At 34.2% G+C, this 23,575-nt stretch overlaps 1 protein-coding gene across 1 annotated transcript in view; it reads right to left on the bottom strand.

The window, feature by feature from the left end:
* Positions 1-23,575, bottom strand: part of LOC132543260 (F-actin-uncapping protein LRRC16A-like) — a gene marked incomplete at its 3' end in the record, with an annotated part of 58,903 nt that overhangs the window by 13,489 nt on the left and 21,839 nt on the right. Inside the window, exons 8-27 of the mRNA XM_060206742.1 lie at positions 22,916-22,991; positions 22,716-22,804; positions 22,170-22,264; positions 21,798-21,988; positions 20,970-21,047; positions 19,511-19,698; positions 18,167-18,318; positions 17,352-17,451; positions 16,961-17,015; positions 15,991-16,094; positions 15,233-15,370; positions 14,769-14,862; positions 14,354-14,452; positions 13,347-13,475; positions 12,426-12,542; positions 11,537-11,599; positions 11,204-11,313; positions 10,118-10,205; positions 9,095-9,259; positions 1,697-1,763 (exon numbers count right to left, since the gene is read on the bottom strand). Of these exons, the coding sequence (XP_060062725.1) occupies positions 1,697-1,763; positions 9,095-9,259; positions 10,118-10,205; positions 11,204-11,313; positions 11,537-11,599; positions 12,426-12,542; positions 13,347-13,475; positions 14,354-14,452; positions 14,769-14,862; positions 15,233-15,370; positions 15,991-16,094; positions 16,961-17,015; positions 17,352-17,451; positions 18,167-18,318; positions 19,511-19,698; positions 20,970-21,047; positions 21,798-21,988; positions 22,170-22,264; positions 22,716-22,804; positions 22,916-22,991 (2,198 nt within the window). The remainder of the gene's footprint in view (positions 1-1,696; positions 1,764-9,094; positions 9,260-10,117; positions 10,206-11,203; positions 11,314-11,536; positions 11,600-12,425; positions 12,543-13,346; positions 13,476-14,353; positions 14,453-14,768; positions 14,863-15,232; positions 15,371-15,990; positions 16,095-16,960; positions 17,016-17,351; positions 17,452-18,166; positions 18,319-19,510; positions 19,699-20,969; positions 21,048-21,797; positions 21,989-22,169; positions 22,265-22,715; positions 22,805-22,915; positions 22,992-23,575) is intronic.

The raw sequence follows: 23,575 nt of genomic DNA on the forward strand, positions 1-23,575 counted from the left end.
TTACGCTTTCACCTAAAATTTAGATCTATATTCAATTTTGCATTCTCATCATCCTGGCATTTTGATTTTTTTTTTTTAATTTTCAGATATATGTTTTCAATTAGTATGTTTCTATTTCAAATTCTATTTTTTGATTTCAGAAAGACAACTAATATAAATATCTTTACACCAAAAATTAATTAAAAGAGTTTGATGTTCTAAGTTAAGATTCACAATATATATATTTGAAGAATATACCATACAGATATTACAGTAACTTCATACAGTTACAGACCTTTACCTCTTCCTGACATCTTTCTTCCTGTTGAAAATTTTCACATTTGACAAGAAATATTTGGTCATAAATTAATATATTTAAGTATTTTTTTAAGAAAAAATTATGTCATGATCAAAGTTTACAAATTTGATATGGACTTTTTTTATGATAGACTTCAATTATATAGTATCTCCAGGGGTTGTTTTTGTTTGTTTGTTTACTTTGTTGTCAGAGATAATTAAATCAATTTGGGGAGTTTTAAAAAAAAAATGAGTTTTAGTAAATGATAAATTGTAAAAACCCAGGCAGATTGAGATCTCAAATTATTTTACTGACGTTAAAAAAAAATAGTTTGCCCTTGGTATCTAGGTCTGCTATTGATATCACAGACTGGAATTAAAATTCAAATATCATAAATTAACAAAACTGATTTTTATCGAAATAATTTACTTCATATAGATAAAATGTTTACAAAGTTTGAGATCCCAAAGCCATCCAGTGATTCAGAGAAATTAACAATCACCAAAGTTAGTAATCAGTATGTAAAATTAGTTCTGGAGTAATGAATACTAGCTTTCTAACTAAGTCTAATACGAGATGCTTCCATTGCTAAACAGATTCCAAGACAAAGCATTGTAAGTAAATCTACGTAACCCTCGTCATACATATACACTTTCCGGGAGCAAACATTTCCAGAAACAAGGGGAGACTACTACCTTGGACTGTGTTTCTATGTGAAATTCAAACCATGTGATCTCAATCCTTATCTAAGTAGCTAGAGTTGCAGATATCATTGTGGAAGCTCACATAGTAACAGATATAAGTATGTCAGCATTCATGTTACTATGGTAACAGATTGTTTCCATAGTAACAGATTTTCATGTATTATATTTTCTACAGTAATATTACTTATGTAAGATGTTGCGGTCATGGTAACATATCATGGTCATAGTAACATATTGAGGTTATAGTAACTAACCTGTTTCGGTATTGGTGTTACTATAGTAACAGGTTGTTCCAATTATAATTTACTTATAACAAGTTTTCTTGTTAAAGTAACTATAGTTTAATATTGTTTCCATAGTAACAGATATACCTGTTACCTTTGTAAGTGTTAATGTTACCACAGAACCATATTTACTAGTAACCAGTGGCCGTGTTAATGTTACCATAGTAACACTAATCTATCTATACCTGTGTAAGTTTGGTATATTATCTAGCCCTACATTCAGCTTTCACTGTTATTTCACTGTTACTATAAATCTATAATGTTGTAATATCAACAGCGCCACCTATGACTATCGGAGGTCGGCATTTTTATAAACTTACCTTTGTTACCATGGTAACAGACAATTTCTTTGTCATCAAGGTCAGCCTTACCTCCTTTAAATGGTAACAGGTTCACCTTCAATGTTTTGAATCCTATTTCCTGTTACTTACCTATAACAGTTGGAGGTCTAATCATTCGTTTAATTTTGCTCTCTCTTCTGTCGATCATCGGTGAATCCTATAGTAAAAAAGAGATAATTGTTGAAGGCAAAAAAAAAAAAAATCTATCTAACACCCTTCAGATTTATAGTTAATGGATAAATATTATTATACAGGGTCATCAAAATAGCAGTAATCAGTGAAATACATTTCCATGGCAACAAAATATTAAATATGACAAATCGTGTATGAAATAACCATTTAAATTTTTCTTATTTTATGCATCAGATCACCGTGTTGTCATGTTACATGTAGCACCAGTGTTAGTTATGTATGTCTTATCAATGGTATTTCAAGCATTCACTCAAACACAATCAATTACGATTTACAATAATTTGATTTCTTGAATCAACAAATATATTTTCCACTTTTGTGAATATATTTGCAAGTTTTTCTAAGCAGCCTGGTTTCAAATTAAAAGGGCAATCTGTTACTTCTTTAGGACAAACCTTTTGTAACTACGTCCTAAACAGTTCACTCAAATGCTGTTTAAATACACATATAGGGATGCTTGGAGGAAATATTGGTATTTACATGCAACATTCATTTGAAGGGCAATATTGTTCTTTTAGTAAATTCCTAAAAACAAACTTAAATCTGACATAAATATCACAGCTTAGTAACTAACACTTTATGGTAGTAACTTTGTGTTATACATATATTTCGGATGATTAGCCTGTGCCTTAGAACTGGACGAATAAGACTTTATAAAGCAATGCCATGTGATCCTTAAGCAAGCTAATAAGCAGAAAAATTGAGCTGTAGATGCAGCATAGCAACTCATGTGAATCGTGGATTGTTTGTACGATTTTATCATTATCAATTAAAAACCAGAGGCAAGATTTGCATTTTATAATTATCAAACCAAACATTTAATTAGTGTTACACTAAGTGTCTATTGATGATATGCAAAATTTCTGTATTCAAATACAATTTTCAAACATTTCAAATTAAAATTTTCATTAATTAAGACAAATTTATCCCACAAGATGTTCGCTTATCCATGTCAAATTTACCATATCAGGGTTTATAAAAATAAACATAAAATACTAAATAATTTTTAACTTCAAAAGCACAAACGTCTTTCACATCGGTAAACTGGAATGTATGTCAAAATCTAAGATGCAATATAACTATATTAAGAACAAGACAATGAATTCTAGGTATTAGTGATGAATGCCTAATATGTAACTTGTATCCTTCAGGACAAATATCACTGTAAAATGTGGATAGACGAATAAGGCACAGTGACATTATAACTAAAGACTCTAAATTATGGTACTTACTATGTTTATCAAAACCAAAGCATCATAGTTATTTTTAGATAAAAAAAAACCTTTTTTAAGATAAAATGTCTTAATAATTTCATTGATTTTGTAAAATGTCTACTTTTCGAGAGAACTTCTGTTTGAAAAAAATCAAAGCTGCGGGAAAGTTAACATCAAGCTTCAATTAATCTGTTTACATTGATTAGCCAAGAACTTTACAGAAACAAGTACATGTACCTCAAGTTCCTAAGCATATAAAATCAGATATTGAATAGGAAAAAGTTTGCCATTTTGTAGTTCCATAATAAAGTATGGGAACAGTTTTTGTCAAAAAAAAATGAAAATAGAAAAATCTATTATATATACAAGTTACATACGATAGCTGTTGCTACCAACTGATGATGTCATTTCCTGTCTCATTCTGAAAGGGAATGTGAATCTGTTAAAAATTTAATACTTTTCTTTATAAAGCCCTTCCCCATTAGGCAAACAGATGCATTAATTGGTTTTACAAAAAGGAAATTAGTTAACATAATGATATATTAGACTGTTCAGAGAGTAAGAACAATATCCTGACACACTAATCATCATAATATGTCAATTACTCATAAATCAACAGGCATTAATATGATTTTTAAAAAAAGCATAAACTATGCATTTTCTACAATCTACATGGCTTTGGTCCTGCCTCTACCAATCTGTCAAGCAACAAGAAAAAGGCAACTCTGTGCAAAAAATGCCACTCTAAATCAGCATGTAACCATGATCTACAAGGGGAGGTAACTGTAACCTCAATCCAATACAAGGGGAGATAATACTTGTGAAGTGTATTTGGATGTAGCTGGTACAATGGGGTGTAGCTTCTGTTCAATACCATGCAATCACCTTTCAGAGGTAGCCTTTTTTTAAATAGTGGTCTATACACACTTGAAGTGGTGTGAGATTTCCTGGTCTCAACGACAAAATAATCGAGATGGGTTATTTCCCTTTCATAATCACAATAGCATGTCAACATTAGAAAGCAATGTTATACCATCAATCAATACGTGGTAAGACAATCATAGTAAGAGAAGAAAAACCATTCACTCTGTTGTTGGTGAGATAGGGGATCACAACACTTGGAGGAAGATTATAAATTGTAAATACCTAGTTTTTTCCAACTTAATAATCTCCTCCTAGCTCATCCCCAGTGGTGTGAAAAATTCTATTAATCTTCCCTTAAGAAAAATTGTAAAAAATCAATTTTTCCATCATTGCTAAGGGGATGCAATCACTATCTTGTGTAAAACTAATGTCTTGATTTATATCTAATATACATTTTTACATTTAATTCAAAAGAACAGAACACACCTTTTTTCTGAAGTCATGCTGGTATGATTGCAAATTGTATACAATATATGAAGCTCACTATAGTACATATCTATGTCTTAAGTCAAATAATACTGTATATTCTTTAAACAAGACTAAGAAAAAAAGTATCTATGATCAGAGTAAAATATATTTCACATCTGAAAACATCTATGAATATTTAAAGTGGAAAAATGTAAATATGAAATATACAGTGATACCAATATGTAATGTTTTATTATCTATATATATATATATGTATATGAGAGGTACTAAAGCTGTGTGAATCAGGTCTTGCCAGGTCAAAAGCAGAAAAAAAAAGATGTCTTCCAGTTGATGAAAAACACTTACGCAGTCTTGTGTAAAGAGTGAGTGCCATCGCGGTATCAGCTGATTATCAAGAAAACAAGCTGTCAATTTCACTACACATAAAAAAATGATCTAACATATTCCATCTTTAAAGACAGAATACATCTAACTCATGTTTTACTTCCAAACGCACATAACATCTAACTTATACTATCATTCTAAACAACCAACACAAAAATGTACATCTTAAATTCAGATTTAATATCAAGAAATCTGACTAGGAAGATATTTGTGCACATGGGAATAAAACTCTGAATACATGCAGTATACAATTACATCATTCTGTATAATTATAGAGTAGTGTAATGCCATGTTTAAATATTTGCAATTTGATGCAAGGTTAGAGGAGAGAAACAAGTACAGACAGGATACATCAATTTTCATATCTGTTAGTTCATCACACTTAAATATTTATCTGTCATATACTGCTGTGTTTCAGTCATTCGTTTTCACATCGTTATGTAGACATGATGTTTAGTGTCACTAAGAGTATTTCTTAATTGATATCATTATGTAGACATGATGTTTAGTGTCACTAAGAGTATTTCTTAATTGACATCATTATGTAGACATGATGTTTAGTGTCACTAAGAGTATTTCTTAATTGATATCGTTATGTAGACATGATGTTTAGTGTCACTAAGAGTATTTCTTAATTGATATCGTTATGTAGACATGATGTTTAGTGTCACTAAGAGTATTTCTTAACTGACATCATTATGTAGACATGATGTTTAGTGTCACTAAGAGTATTTCTTAATTGCATTATAAAAATAATAATACATATCAGAACCAAAGTGATTTCAAGGAGCCTTCATTGACAATGATGAATTCAGTCTTTTTAAAGGAAAAAGTGTCCATATTACATTTTTTATAAGATCTGCCTTATTGTAACCTCTGTCCAAGTGTCCATATTATATTCTATATAAGATTTCCCTACTGCTGTCCAAGAGTTCTTGTTATATTCTGTGTAAGATTTCCCTACCACTGTCCAAGTGTCCTTGTTAAAATCTATATAATAGTTACACACATGGATACACAAGTGCATTTAAACCAGCCACCAATAGCAGGAATCTGCCACCTGCAAGAAAGGCAGCCGCCTTGATGTCTTAGAAAGCATATATATAAACCAAGACCAACAGGCAGCAAAGGTCATCCAGCGTCGGAGGATGCAGAAGATGAGCTAGACATGCCAAGGACGTTTATGCTAGTTACCTTGGTAACAACCTCAAGTCTTTTTGATACTGGCTAAAAGTTAAGGACATATATTAATATACAAAGCAAAACAGTTGTCAGAGCTCTTCATCAGTCATTAGCACTGAAGAAATGGCACTGAAGAGATCTCCCATAGTCCAAGTCTGCAAGCACAAATTTGTGGCAAACAGATCATGAAGATTTGATTTAGTCAACATCTATTTAAAATGGTGCAACAGCTGATTTGAATGGCTAAAAGGTTAGATATCCTGATGATATCTGACTAGAGGGACAGATATCCTGATGATATGACTAGAGGGACAGATATCCTGATGATATCTGACTAGAGGGACAGATATCCTGATCATATCTGACTAGAGGGACATATATCCTGATGATAAGACTAGAGGGACAGATATCCTGATGATATGACTAGAGGGACAGATATCCTGATGATATGACTAGAGGGACAGATATCCTGATGATATGACTAGAGGGACAGATATCCTGATGATATGACTAGAGGGACAGATATCCTGATGATATCTGACTAGAGGGACAGATATCCTGATGATATGACTAGAGGGACAGATATCCTGATGATATCTGACTAGAGAGACAAGTATCCTGAGGATATCTGACTAGAGAGACAAGTATCCTGATGATATCTGACTAGAGGGACAGATATCCTGAGGATATCCTGATGATATGACTAGAGGGACAGATATCCTGATGATCTGACTAGAGGGACAGATATCCTGATGATATCTGACTAGAGGGACAGATATCCTGATGATATCTGACTAGAGGGACAGATATCCTGATGATCTGACTAGAGGGACAGATATCCTGATGATATCTGACTAGAGGGACAGATATCCTGATGATATCTGACTAGAGAGATAAGTATCCTGAGGATATCTGAGTAGAGGGACAGATATCCTGATGATAAGACAGTATTATTTTGGTTAACTGATGGAGGTTATAATGAGTTATGCTTTTCAATCTCCACAAACACAGCTGTATATAAATACTTGATATTATTTTACTTCGATATCATTTAAATATTTCAGCCTTAACCGATAATATTCCAGCGAAAAGCACTAGAGGAATTATGTGTGGAAAGCACGTTTCTCATGCTATATAAACACTTATAAAAATACATATACATACAAAATATACACCATATATAAACATCTATATATATGTAACTCTCAAGAGCTTTACAATTTCATTGTTCATTTTTCTCAATAGAGGTCCTTGCTTGCTCTCACATTTTCACTCTTAAAAAACATGAATTCCTGTCGTGTGGGGAGATAGGTAAGACGAGCAGATATGATTTGTTTATACGCAGGAAATATCAAAGATGTCTTGATATTAGTTTCTATCTGAGGGGAGATATCAAAGATGTCAGAATATTTTATTTCTTATCTGAGGAGAGATATCAAAGATGTCTGGATATTATTTCTTATTTATTAAGACGAGCAGATATGATTTGTTTATACGCAGGAAATATCAAAGATGTCTTGATATTAGTTTCCACTGAAACAAGATATATAAGATGTCAGAATATTTTATTTCTTATCTGAGGGGATATATCAAAGATGTCTGGATATTATTTCTTATCTGAGGGGAGATATCAAAGATGTCAGAATATTTTATTTCTTATCTGAGGGGAGATATCAAAGATGTCTGGATATTATTTCTTATCTATATCAACATATAAAAATATATTAGTTTCTATACAAAATATACAAATATATAAATATTTATATATCTTATCTGAGGGGATATATCAAAGATTTCTGGATATTATTTCTTATCTGAGGGGAGATATCAAAGATGTCAGAATATTTTATTTCTTATCTGAGGGGAGATATATCTGAGGGGAGATATCAAAGATGTCAGAATATTTTATTTCTTATCTGAGGGGAGATATCAAAGATGTCCAGATATCATTTCCTATCTTAGGGGAGATATCAAAGATGTCCAGATATCATTTCCTATCTTAGGGGAGATATCAAAGATGTCCAGATATCATTTCCTATCTTGGGGGAGATATAAAAGGTTGTCCAGATATGATTACATGGGGAGGGGGGGCGGATATCAAACTTTTGTGACATTTCAGCTTCATGAAGCTATACGTTTTTAATTCCAATAAGTATACATGCATTGTATGTTCTGCTCATATGATTTTAAGGATAATCACTACAAAGCCATATACGTATGCAGTAAATGAACACATGTTAATATATTTAATCTGAAATATTCTGATCCTGAAAACATAATCATATTCCCAGCAGTAGAAACAGGAATGGTTACCAATGATATCTAAATAAGTAAAACATTGTTTTCTGTATTAGTCACACTTGATATAAAGAGCACTAACAAAAACTATACAGGTGAATATTAACACAAAATGGTAACACATTTTAGTTGTACACCTGTTAAAAATTATATGGTATATTGGTAATTTCATATTATTTATTTGAAGATCAAATCTTCCTGAATAAAGATGGCAGCAGTTCAACCTAGAAGGATTGACAAAGGGCAAAGCACTGCAGAACAACGCCAGAAGACACTTAAAATGGTCCAAGACTTGTGTTTAGTTTTTAATATAGCAGGTCTCCAAATTAAACGAAGTTATTACAATTTTTTTTAAGTTGGTAGCTGTTGTGTTAGTAATGCAATGAGCATTTTTCCATATCAAATGAAATGTTTTCAGAATTGGAAAAAAAAAAAACAGAAAAAAGAAATATTAGATGCATTTGATTTATACCAAGTTGAAACCTGTTTCCGCACACCAGAATCTGGGCTACAGTACAAAATACAGGACATCACTTTTACAGGAGCAACTGATGATATTACAAACATTTAAGGGACAGTGTTTTATTTCCGATATCTTTGACAAGGTAATATTTATTTCACTGCGGTATGAAAATTGTACGTCACAGTATTTAAGGTACCTATATATTCCTAAAATTATCACTGAAGCCTGCGCATTAACAGTGAATAATACCTTCATCAAATTGAAAAATCATTGACCCTATTTCACGAATACTTTGTACAATGTAATTACAGGGTGATATGAAGTATTTGTGAATTTTGAGAAGATTTGGGTCAGATATTCGTAGAAGACTTTGTGGAACGTGAGACAAGTAAAGAAATATACCATTGGTGAGGAGTCGACCTTGAGCGAGATTTTTTCTTGACTATCAGTGTCTGGTTTCTCTTTGCCTTCATCTGCTTTCTCCTCCTTGCTTTCCATCTCTTCTTTCTTAGATTCACGCTGACTTTTCATCGATGTACTGCTCTTCATCACATTCAGATGGTTTGTCTGAGGTCATAGGTCAATATATTAATATTATAAGATTCTTTCATCTGTCAGGATGTAGGATAGGAATATTCCACCTGAGAGGTCACAAAATATCGTAAAACCTGAGACTTTCTGAAAGATTTTACCATATTTTGTGACCTTGAGGGTGAAATATCCCATCCTCCACCCTGACAAGAGTATTTTTCTATCATTTCTCATTCTAAAATATAGATAAAATACTGGCTTTAGAAATTGACAAGGTACTATTAGAGAGACCATATTAAAAAAAAATCATGTTTTATATAAAGCAATTCATCCTCAAGTTGACATAAAAAATTCTTTCCCTGTACTTAGATTTGGCAAACAAAGTTTGTCCCAGAAAATTATGATTAAATATAAATCACTGCAAATAATTATTTGTACAAAGTAAAATTTGGTTTGCCTATAGCTACTGGACAAAATTATGACCGACGGACGAATGGACGGACAAAGCGACGACTATTTGATCTCTCGTCCGTCAGCATAATTAATGTTTCTACACCATGAATATTTCATATTATACAAGAATTAGATGTGTTTGAAAATTCTCAAAACTGAAAACAGTCGACATCAATACAAAAATATCTCTGAACATCAAAAAATTATTATGATCTTCGCTTTTGTGTGGCAAAGTAAGACATCAAACCATTAGAAAAGACATCAAACCATTAGAAAAGACATCAAACCATTAGAAAAGATATCAAACCATTAGAAAAGACATCAACTTTATGAAAAGACACCAAATTTATACCACTGATATCCAAAGCAATGCTGATTCTGAATGGATTAAATGAATGCATTTCTCTTAAATATCATACAGATTATGCCATAAATACATACCAGAGTTTTGTGACTCGATGTCAGGCTGTCTATAACTTCATCCATGACTTTGTCAGAGATGTGGGTAGCTACCACTAAATTCAGCTCGCTGTAAAATTAGAAAATTTGTCACAGATGTGGGTAGCTACCACTAAATTCAGCTCGCTGTAAAATTAGAAAATTTGTCACAGATGTGGGTAGCTACCACTAAATTCAGCTCGCTGTAAAATTAGAAAATTTGTCACAGATGTGGGTAGCTACCACTAAATTCAGCTCGCTGTAAAATTAGAAAATTTGTCACAGATGTGGGTAGCTACCACTAAATTCAGCTCGCTGTAAATTTAGAAATTTTGTCACAGATGTGGGTAGCTACCACTAAATTCAGCTCACTGTAAATTTAGAAAATTTGTCAGAGACGTGGGAAGCTACCACTAAATTCAGCTCGCTGTAAAATTAGAAAATTTGTCAGAGATGTGGGAAGCTACCACTAAATTCAGCTCGCTGTAAAATTAGAAAATTTGTCAGAGATGTGGGTTGCTACCACTAAATTCAGCTCGCTGTAAATTTAGAAATTTTGTCACAGATGTGGGTAGCTACCACTAAATTCAGCTCGCTGTAAAATTAGAAAATTTGTCAGAGATGTGGGTTGCTACCACTAAATTCAGCTCGCTGTAAAATTAGAAAATTTGTCACAGATGTGGGTAGCTACCACTAAATTCAGCTCACTGTAAATTTAGAAAATTTGTCAGAGATGTGGGAAGCTACCACTAAATTCAGCTCGCTGTAAAATTAGAAAATTTGTCACAGATGTGGGTAGCTACCACTAAATTCAGCTCGCTGTAAGATGTAGCTAGCTTTTGCAGATATTTAATTCAATAACAGCATTAGACAGGTAGGTCAAGTTGTTTTTATACTATTTCCAACAGATTCTACACAAAGTAAGCCAATCATCACATACTTTAATCTATAAAATATCTCGGTTTGGTATTTGGTGAAATCTTGAGGCAATGACTGAGGTTACCTACCTTAGTTTATTAAATATCTCTGTTTCTACACTGTCTAGGATATGTTTGGTGAAATCTTGAGGCAATGACTGAGGTTACCTACCTTAGTTTATTAAATATCTCTGTTTCTACACTGTCTAGGATATGTTTGGTGAAATCTTTAGGAAAGGAACTTTTTTCTCCACAATTTGTCTCCAAGTCAGACTGCACTTCCTTTAGAGTGAAAGAAAGATATATGAGGGATGAAATTGAAATTACGGAATATCAGGCAATCAAAAATGTCATCCATTTCTTTTTTTTCTTAGCTTATGTGAATTTGATCAATAATTTCATATATGTAAGTTTTACAGAATTTTTCAAAGTCTGTAAACTAATCAGATGGTAACATATAAAGAAATTTATAGATTCAAGAGCGATGAGAAGATGTTTTACTTACCTTATCAGCCATCACAGAAGCACACTGGTTACTAGTACATTCTAACATGTCTTCAACTGTTTTCTGTACCAAAAATGAAAACAATTCTCATCAACATATTCCTGTTTGCATCTTGCTTATTTGTGAACAATCAATTGATTCTCAAATTAAAACTTTTTCATGGTGTTAGTTTACTCTCAATAAAATCATTTTCTTATGTCAGAGACACAGTCCAGAGGAAAATTTTACAAGACAAGAGGCCCATATGGCCTGTATTGCTCACCAGGTTTTTTTTGGCTGAAATTGCTTCATTAAAACCAAGCACACAACACAAAAAATATCTATTTTCCTATTGAAAACTTCGGACTAGGTGAGCTAAAAAAACTATCATCATTATCACCTGCTCAGAAAACTAGATTACGAGATAGCACTATTTAGTGACTTATAGTACTACACTGTGCAGAGGTGTTGTAATGTGGTAGAAAAACCCCCGTTGCATCATTCATGCAAGTAATGTGCATACAGCACAAAGTCTCAATAATATATATTACAGAATTCTTTTTACTTGACAAACAGAAACACAGACGGAGCCCCTTTTAATTTCTATTCCAATTTCACTACGCAGTGAATAAAAATATATCTGACGCTTTTTAGGGTTAATGTTCATATCCAGTTAACTTTTACATGCGTAATTGGAGCGGGTTGGTGTGGCTTGTATATAGTGTTAAATACTCTCTCTGTCACTCAGCTGATTGAGCATGCTTCTTTGGCTCAGTTGGTAGAGCAGGGTTGATTATCACGCTAGAGACCTGGGTTCGATTCCTGGTCAGGCCATTGATAGGAATGTGTATTTTCCTGGTTCTTTCACACACGTGTCAACAATAGAACAAGACACATAGCAACAACATACCTTCATATGTTTCTCCAACACCTGTCTCAGTGTGTCCGACATCTCTTTAAGACATGCTTCCACAGGGTTGCCTGTTGACAGTGACTTGTTGGCAATCACTTGTAGCTGTGGTAGCAACTGGAGCAGGAATAAAACATTATTAGAGTTATCTCCCTTTACCAATAAGGTATTAGTAACATATGGATACATGTATTTGCTTTGATTAATCAAAATATTATAAAAATTCTTTTTTAAGTAAGTTTGTCTGTATCAAAATTTTCTGAATTCGACTACATCGCCCACATTAAATTATCAATGATTTGTGAGATATGGGTTGTCAATATTTCTCACAACATAATCTAAGTCATTTCCTCGGTAATGTAATTCTACATATCTAGGCAACTTGATGTGTCCTGTGCCTGTGTTTTGTGATGTAAATAAGCTGTTAACTAGGTGTGTCCTGTATCTGTGTATTGTGATGTAAATAAGCTGTTAACTGGAGGAGGACTCCTGTATCTGTTATGTGATGTAAATAAGCTGTTAACTGGAGGAGGACTCCTGTATCTGTTATGTGATGTAAATAAGCTGTTAACTGGAGGAGGACTCCTGTATCTGTTATTGTGATGTAAATAAGCTGTTAACTGGAGGAGGACTCCTGTATCTGTGTTTTGTGATGTAAATAAGCTGTTAACTAGGTGTGTCCTGTATCTGTATTTTTTTTATGTAAATAAGCTGTTAACTAGGTGTGTCCTGTATCTGTAATTGTGATGTAAATAAGCTGTTAACTGGAGGAGGACTCCTGTATCTGTTATGTGATGTAAATAAGCTGTTAACTGGAGGAGGACTCCTGTATCTGTTATTGTGATGTAAATAAGCTGTTAACTGGAGGAGGACTCCTGTGCCCGTGTATTGTGATGTAAATAAGCTGTGTGTGTCCTGTACCTGTTTGGAGTTGCCTGCATCCTTTATAAGACTGTTGGCCACATTTATGTCAGACTGGAAGTCTTCTGTGTTTCCGTGGTCAAGAGCATTCACAGTGTCCTGGTTCTGGACTACCAATCTGTCCATTGTCTGTGAACATCAACATTAAACAAAGGTCATCAGAGTACCTCATCACACAGGAAGTGTTCACATAATGAAGGTGATTCACATACTGAGGGTGATACACATACTGAAGGTGATTCACATACTGAATGTGATTCACATACTAAATGTGATTTACATACTGAAGGTGATTCACATACTGAAGGTGATTCACATACTGAAGGTGATTCACATACTGAATGTGATTCACATACTGAAGGTGATTCACATACTGAAGGTGATTCACATACTGAGGTGATTTACATACTGAATGTGATTCACATACTGAGGGTGATACACATACTGCAGGTGATTCACATACTGAATGTGATTCACATACTAAATGTGATTTACATACTGAAGGTGATTCACATACTGAAGGCGATTCACATACTGAAGGTGATTCACATACTGAAGGTGATTCACATACTGAAGGTGATTCACGTATTGAAGGTGATTCACATACTGAATGTGATTCACATACTGAAGGTGATTCACATACTGCAGGTGATTCACATACTGAAGGTGATTCACACATACTAAATGTGATTCACATGTTCTGAATGTGATTCACATATCAAATATGATTCACATTCTGAATGTAGTTCACATATGATTTCACTAAAACACTGCATTTTTATTCATGCTTTGATCTGATAGAAACAATTCTAGAACAAGAGACATGATGAAAGATTAAATGTTTATTCACTGAGTCACCAGTAAATCTTGTCAACAAAATTTTTTGCGCATTTCACCAAAATATATTGATCTCTACATACAACATACATTTACAGAGAGAATAATGGTAAGGGAAAATGAACAATTGCCAGAATATTTTTTGACATCAAGATGACCGATGTCCATACCTGTTGGGTAGAGCTGACCAGAAATCCCTGTTGCATCCTAAAGCCCTGGTCAGATGAATATTTCTGTGGACTATGGTTTCGCTGTAGTAACATCTCAATCTATTTAAAACCAAACAAGAATGAGGCACTTGACTTCAATACATTCAAAACTAAAATGATCTTTTTCAACATCATCAACAAATAATTTTGTTGGTTCCATTTTATTTTCTGGTGTGTTTTCTCAAAATGAAAGCCAAGCCTTAATTTTGATTAGAAATTTGACCCAATGTCTTTATTCCAGAATATGTTATATCTAAAAGTTATCAAAAAAAAAAAATGTTTTGAGAAATGAAAATTCCTTATAACTGGCAACCATATTAGAAGTCCAGCAAATCTAGCATATCCTACAGTTCCTATCATAGTTTTTTTGTTGTACCTTCTGTAGAGAGGCTTCTGTCCTCTCTGGATGTTGTTTCAGAGCAGATCCAGCATCGTTGATAGGGGTGGGCATCTTCTTCAGTGTGTAGTTCCTTAAATAGATGTAAATATCCAGCTTAATGTACAATTAAAGTTACACACATGATCAAGAAAAAAAAGTCCTGTGGTTGGGTGGCACAGTGGTAACACTCATTTTCCACCTAGGTCTTCCATGTCACCTGCCCTACCACCTGGGTCTTCGAGTCACCTGCCCGGGTCTTCGAGTCACCTGCCCTACCACCTGGGTCTTCGAGTCACCTGCCCTACAACCTAGGTCTTCTGTGTCACCTGCCCTACCACCTGGGTCTTCGAGTCACCTGCCCTACCACCGGGGAATTTGAGTTTTAATTATTATATTGTTATTATGTTGGTATTTTCTCTATTTTTTTTTCAAAAGATATGATACAGTAACGGCAATCTTACTTTTCTAAGGCTCCAGCGATGTCCTCAAACCCTAGAACAGTTGTGGAATTCTTGTCCCACAGAATAGTCCGCAGCTTAGTGTTGATCTGTAAAGCCTTGGAAAGCATCCTCGCTCCAAAGTCTCCCATATGGTTTCCACTGTAATATAATAAAACCAGTACAGAAAAAACTGTTATAAAATGAGATTAATAAAATCTTTCACCTACTTGGAGGCGATGTAGGGAGATCTCAACCAGAAGATAAAAATGATTAAGTTAGCCAACAAGAGGCTTGCCAGCAGTTTACAACTAAAACATCTTTTCCCGAGGGTTGAGTTACACCTATGTCACCAGTAAGGAGGTGAATGATTATTTTTTCTCTTACCCTGCTGACTAAATTAGGTACTTGTATATGTTTTTGTTGTCCCAATGTTTTGCATCATTGATGTAATTTAATTGTGACATGACATCACATTGATCAGACAAAAGATGATTATCTCCCTTTAAAGATAAAACCCTATATGGTTTAGTGTTGCTTTAAGTCCTGTAACAGCCTAGGTCATTTGAGGACATGCCAGGTTTGGTTGGTGGAGAAAAGCTGGAGTTCACAGAGAAAAACCACCAACCTGCGGGCAGTTCTTTGCAACATGATCCACATAGGCCTCGAACCCATGACCCAGAGGTTGAGGGCTCGTGATAAAGATTCTCCGAGACCTTAACCACTCGGCCACTGTGACCCTAAATCACAACATGAATTTCTTTAATTGATCGACCACATACCTGATGTCAATTTCCAACAGAGAAAGGTTACTACCAAGTGAGTTGAGTATAGTTGATATATGACTCTTCAACTTGGAATCCGCCAATGACAGAGACTCCAGATGCTGTAAAATAAGACAATTAAACACTCAAAATTTTCCCCTATAAAAATCGCTGATTTCTGGAATTTTGGATAAGAAATTTCACAGGTGTGTAAGAAATTCAATTTAATATTATTTAAATATCTACGAATTTCATTTCACTTAAAAACAGACAGATGCAATTTTTCAATATGTTAATTTAATTACCGTAAAAACGAGCAATTTTCAGCAAGTTCACTATCAGCAGCTAGGGAGTGTTTTCAGGGTGTCTTTCAATGGGAATTTGAAGAACTAATGTAAAGGTTTTAATTAATTGCTTTTTATTTTTACAATATTTGTGAAACGTTATTAATCACTCCCGTCAGCTTGGATGGACGTGCCAAAGGGGATTTAAATGGAGTAACGGTATCCCTTGGGTATACGGTTTTCAAAAGTAAGAAAGGCCTTGGGTGTGAACTTTGAGAATGAGAGTGGGGTTGTTGTTGGTTTATTAAGTATGTTGAGAGCGTGATTCTAGACTGAATATATTCCATTAGTTTTATTTAGTATGGTGTCTTTAAAACATATCACATAGTATAGGTTTTTCCTTAAACAGTGGGTAAATGATACAAATATTACAATTTACAAAAAATTGATAAAAAAAGAATTGAAGCTAAACTAAATGTCAAGTCTTGTGGTTCTAAGTCGGTAACTTTAATGGATAAAAACCACTTAACTTTAATAAATTTTGAGTGTAATGAAAGCATTTAAGTGCAGATCGAGTCATGCAAACTAATAGATGCCAATCTATTAAGCAGCAGGTATTTTATTTTGATACCACTACTTAATACAAATAGTGCATCCTTTTTTATCCATTTTTATGTTAAATGTCCTTGAAATATCGTACTTACATAATCTTCATCTTGAATCAGCTGTACAATGGCATCAAGGACATTTGGTAAATTTCTGGAAATACACACATGCATGCATCATTAAAAGAAATTTGAAATATATTAAATCACATTGTAAGATTTAATCAAATTCTACTCTTGTATGATAAAACGTTTGTTTTGAAAAAAAAAACTCTTTCAGATTAATCTTCATAACAAATTTCTGTTAAAAGCAAATTGTCCTGACAAGTAAACCAGGAAGTACAGAAGGTAGGAACAAATAGCCTACAATCTACTGAATTGTCAAATTTATGCCAACAATTCGAACATGTAACATGCTAATCATTTTTTTTTCAACAAATTTCTTTCTTTGTCTCACAACCTACCAATCTAGTAATTGATTCGGTTATACCTTGGTTTGATGTGGTCGAAGTTACGGCCGATAGCCAGGTGTTTTATTCCTCGGTTGTTTCTGATCCAGTTGAGCAGGCTGATGAGGCTTTGGTCAATACCTATATAGACGAAACACACAGGCATTGAACACACAAAGTTACATGGTGAATACCTGTATACTAAACCTATCACCGGCCAATAAAATCTAAAGGAGAACCCAAACTTTCTCTTACCTTCCGATCATCTACCAAAACAACTTACAACAAAATATCATATGATGTCAAAGTAATTTACAAACTTTTCCTTACTCTTTTGGTTAGATTATCAATACATGATCTATAAAATCGTTTCTGCAAAAAGAATTTTTTTTTATTATTTTTGTGCATCAAGGAACTTGAATGATGTTTATTGATTAATCTATAGGATATAAATATACATATTTTCTTTGTGAAATCACAAAATTAAAGATAACTTTAGGATATTTATGGAAAACAAAATTTTTTCAAAACTTTCGGAGAAAGGTCTAACACTTCAGTTTGTTTGAGTTAAATCTTCATTATTATAAAAAACAGTAAAGTTTGGAACCAATGCCAGATTGTATGCAGAGAATAAGATATGATGATATAAAACCTCAACACCCCAGCCATCACCAAAGATGCAAAACCGGTCAACCGTTACGATGTAGGGAATATATACAAGAATTGGCTGTGGTGCGTTGAGGTTGAATTTCATATTCATTGTTATAAAGGTTGTAACCTCCGAGTGGGGTTCGCGTGTATAATGAGTTTGAGATACATCAACATCGTTACGAAGGTCCAGAATGAGATCATTTACCGTTATTACTGAGGTCAAGACTTTTGAGACATTTGATGTTGCTGAGGCAGCTCTCAAGCACCGTGGCCCCCTGGGACATGAGGTCGTTACTGCTGAGGTCGAGGTGTACACCACTCAGATGTATGTTACTGGCTAATCCTAGCAACAGCTCTCTGTAAACACAAAACTAACACAGGTAAAAAGTGTGTTGTAATCATGTATGTAAATCCTCTGTTGATCCTCATTCCCATAAACAACCTTCCAAATAATAGAACAACTTGTCTTTTTCAACATTTAAAAATTTCACTTCCTTGTCTTATTGTAAGTTTAGTACACTTGTATTTTCATTGACTGCATTCATGCTGTACAGGAACAAAGTGTTTTACACCACACACATAGATGGGGGTCTTGCAAAATGTTCACAGCAGGTCCACGTGTCTTATTCCAAGTTTGTTACAAAAGTAGTTCATTATAAAATTTTCATGTTCCGTTTCTTGCTCTAGGGGAAGTTAACAGCAAGACGTGTCTTACTTGAGGGGTTCATTAGGAAGTTAACAGCAAGACGTGTCTTACCTGTGGGGTTCATTAGGAAGTTAACAGCAAGACGTGTCTTACCTGAGGAGTTCATTAGGAAGTTAACAGCAAGACGTGTCTTACCTGAGGAGTTCATTAGGAAGTTAACAGCAAGACGTGTCTTACCTGAGGAGTTCATTAGGAAGTTAACATCAAGACGTGTCTTACTTGAGGGGTTCATTAGGAAGTTAACATCAAGACGTGTCTTACTTGAGGGGTTCACTAGGAAGTTAATAGCAAGGTGTCTTACTTAAGGGTTCATTAGGAAGTTAACAGCATGATGTCTTATCTGAGAGGTTCATTAAGATGTTAATAGCAAGGTGTCTTACTTAAGGGTTCATTAGGAAGTTAACAGCAAGGTGTCTTATCTGAAGTGTTCATTAGGAAGTTAATAGCAAGGTGTCTTACTTAAGGGTTCATTAGGAAGTTAACAGCATGATGTCTTATCTGAGAGGTTCATTAAGATGTTAATAGCAAGGTGTCTTACTTAAGGGTTCATTAGGAAGTTAATAGCAAGGTGTCTTATCTGAAGTGTTCATTAAGAAGTTAACGGCAAGGTGTCTTATTTGAGCCGTTCATAAGTAAATTTTAGCTAGTTGTCATACAACATGGGTCTACAAGGAATCCTAAATCAATAGTCTTACTTAAGGATGTTTACAGTCAGTTGTCCTTCCTGAAGAGTTCACTAGGACATTTACATCCAGGCGTCTTACCTGAGGGATCATTTATCGATAAACTCAGTCAGATGTCCTACTTAGGGTCATATTAGGATATTCAGAATGAGTGTTTTACCTGAGTGGTTCACTAAAAAGTTTACAGCCAGATAGATCCAGATGTTGTAGATCATACACACTGGCAAAAAACTGTTTCCAGGATGATGGCGGTGTTACATCTTTGACTTTCTTGTGAGAGAAAGTGTTCCTTGCCAAGGTAAGATGTGTGAGAGTAGCTAAACTGCCTCGTAGTAACGGCCCACACAGCTGGAAAAAAAAATATAAAAGCACTTACCTAAATGCTAAAAGTATTAACAACGAGATCTCAGAGGGATCGTGGTACCCTTAAACGTTCGATCTTTCTTTCCTCTTCTTTTCTCTTCTCTTTGATGTTTTAGATCTTGATAATAAGAAATATGAACATTCCTTTGCAGAAATAGCAATGATTATCTTTAATTGCCAAATCAAAGATGGTTGCCTGGAAGCCGTTTTGTTTTTTTAAGCAAGGCCAAATTCAAATGAGCACAACTAAGGACAAAGAAGAACCTACATACAAAATCTGAGAAAGATCTACCTAGTATTTCTCAAGAAATAACAATCTTTCAAACTCAAAATTGAAGATGGCCACCTGTCTGCCATTTTGTCTTTCTGATCAATCCTAAAATCAAACAGGCATAACTTGGGACCAAGGGGAACCCACATATAAAATTTGAGAAAGATCCGTCTAGTGCTTCTCAAGAAACAGCGATAACAAAAACTATTTACAGACAGACCACAGACACTGGACATAGGGTGATTTGAATACCCGACCATCTGATGATGGTGGGCTAAAAACATTGTAAATTTACAAGTTCTTCTTTTGAAATTAAGCGCTTGTATAAAGGAGAAAAAACATGGTTGCAAAACTGGAATTATATATACCAATAAGTTTTAATTAGTAAAGTAATCAATGGTTGGGCAAATTGAATATGAGATCAGTTGCTTTTGAAACTTTCACGGCAGAGCCTCTTGATTAAGAATACTTGTGTGTTGGCTCAACAGGGGTCAGACATGAGTTTACCCCAACACTGGAAGAAAACCTCATGTTTACCATCACCTCAAATGATGTCAAATATTTCAGATTTCACTGCTGGCTTGGCTGATGTAAAGGAAAGAATGGTTCACTCGTCTGAGAAATGATAACAGGGGGTCTCAACCTCAGGTAGAAGATTATTACGGATCTTCCCTAAAACATAGTTTTAATGATCCTTTTTTTCTCTTTCCTGTTGAACTTCAAATGAATCGCTGACATGATATTGAGGCAATCTTGATACAACTTTATGAAATCACTAACACGAGGATAAAATCCTCCTTTTTTTTAACTTAGCGATTGAACGAAGAATTATCCTATTTAGATTAGAGAACATCTAAGGGCATGTGGTGTAATATTTCTGTATAATCAATAATAATTATGAATCATAATTGTTTCTAAAGTTCAACAGAGTACAGCAAGACAAACAAACGTCATCACTGTTACCAACTTTAGCACAGCTACCTACATTTTCCAAGGCACAGTCTATACCAGACAGGTCCAAGTGTGTGACGGTATTTGGGTTGGCGAGAAAGTGGTACAGCTTCTGAAATACAAAGTTCATGGTCACTGAGTAAGGTCAAAGGCTAAAAAGTTAGTCTTGTAAAAGCTCTATTAAATATCATAAAAGGTCAAACAAACAACTGAGGGGAAAGGTCAATATCAAACAACTGAGGTGAAAGGTCAATATCAAACAACTGAGGTGAAAGGTCAATATCAAACAACTGAGGTGAAAGGTCACTGACAAATAAAACCAGAATAATATGAATGATATTGGGAACAAACAAGCCTGAAGCAAATGTGTGAAAAATTCAGAATTATCTATCCTATGCCAAGGTTACAATCAGCTGTCAGGAGGTCATACACACGTGACCATCAAATATAAGATTTAAATTTCAATCAATATAAATGCTTATGTCTCCATGACGTCTCAATGTTTACGTAACAACTACAACCATCTTGAGTCACAAAATTCTACTTCAGCTAGGGCATATGAAAATTGTAAAAGTCATCATGGGTAAAACATGTTGACATCTAGATCGACTTCATTTCTATGTTTCATGTTCATTATATAGAATGGACCTCTATTGAATACTGTAAAGTATCCAACCCCGAAGATACTACTATTTGAAATAATTTGAGAGTTTGTTCTCCTATTTTTAATTTAGCATAAATATTTGTCAAACTATAGATGAAACCATTTTGTGAGGTAGTTACATGACAGTCACTGTTCTTGACTCTCAATATCTATTGGTCTATATTATAAAACCTGACTGAACACCTGAAATTTTCTCACCTGAAGATCCTCCCCCTTGGCTGGATTATCAGCGAGGCTTAAGTTTTGAAGTTTTCCCACTACTACCATGTTATGTGTGAGGGTCTCTGCTACCTTGTTTAGACCCCTTCCAGTGATCTTGGCATGGCTGATGTCAAACCGTATCAAACCTCGACACAAACTCCCCAGGGTTCCGATCAGGTGGATGATGGCTAATTATAAACAACATTTTGAAGTTTTTTCATTAATATCTCATATCATATAAAAATATTAAGCTTAAAATAGATCCGTTCAAGAAACAATTTCAGTTTTCCAGAATGAAAGGTAAGACTAACTGAAAGACTTGTCTGTACAATACAGATGTATAACATTAATTGTAAGACAGGTACCTACCTTTGTCATCGAGTGTGTTTTTTGACAGGTCTATACTATGTAGTGCTGTAGAACTGTTGGACAGGAGAGCTGTTGAAAGCTTCTGAACAAAATCTCTGTTACAATAAAAAGATTTTTCATCATGTCACAGTGCAAAGGATATAGGAAACTAAATATCACTATATATCAAACAGTTTTAATTTCTAACCCCAGAGAATTTTATCTTTGTTCTGAGTAATCAAATTCACTAACTTAAATTTTAGTTCCATAAAAATTTCATATCAGGCAACGGAAAGGTCGATACTCAGGCATAAATTTCCACTGGGGTCATGGTGACCTCCTGACACAAACTTTCATATTTACTCTCAATGAGTCACCAGACCATTAACTTACATGTTTATTCCTGTGGTACCAGACTATATCCTTTCCTATCTATCCTTGTGGTACCATACCTAAAACTTATGTTATTATCCCTGTGGCACCAGACTACAAACTTACGTATTTATCCCGGTGGCACCAGACTACAAACTTACGTATTTATCCCGGTGGCATCAGATATAAACTTACGTGTTTATCCCTGAGTTACTTAGACATAATTCGTTTATCACAGCATTCCTTCTCATCACCTTGAACACTTCTAACTGGGCTTCCAATGTCTGTAAATGATTGAAAACAATATATTAGGAAGAGATGTACATTATATGAATACAAGCACTTTCACATCCTTGTACAATGGTTTCAGTAGTAAGCAATGTTAAGCCACTCACCAGTTTGACATCGTTGGCATCAAGCTTGGTAAACCATGTGTTGTGTTCTAAGGCTCCTATGATAGGCACAAGATCTCTGGAAAACAACAACACCACTATAGTCAGTATATAAAACAACAACACCACTATAGTCAGTATATAAAACAACACCACTATAGTCAGTATATAAAACAACAACACCACTATAGTCAGTATATAAAACAACAATACCACTACAGTCAGTATATAAAACAACAACACCACTATAGTCAGTATATAAAACAACAACACCACTATAGTCAGTATATAAAACAACAACACCACTATAGTCAGTATATAAAACAACAACACCACTATAGTCAGTATATAAAACAACACCACTATAGTCAGTATATAAAACAACAATACCACTATAGTCAGTATATAAAACAACAACAACACTATAGTCAGTATATAAAACAACAACACCACTATAGTCAGTATATAAAACAATACCACTACAGTCAGTATATAAAACAACAACACCACTAGAGTCAGTATATAAAACAACAACACCACTATAGTCAGTATATACCAATAGTCAACAACACCACTATAGTCAGTATATAAAACAACAACACCACTAGAGTCAGTATATATAACAACAACACCACTATAGTCAGTATATAAAACAACAACACC

Source organism: Ylistrum balloti, unplaced genomic scaffold (assembly GCF_031769215.1).
Source record: "Ylistrum balloti isolate Yb309-2 unplaced genomic scaffold, AGI_CSIRO_Ybal_v1 Utg369746, whole genome shotgun sequence".
NCBI classification, from domain to species: Eukaryota; Metazoa; Mollusca; class Bivalvia; order Pectinida; family Pectinidae; genus Ylistrum; species Ylistrum balloti.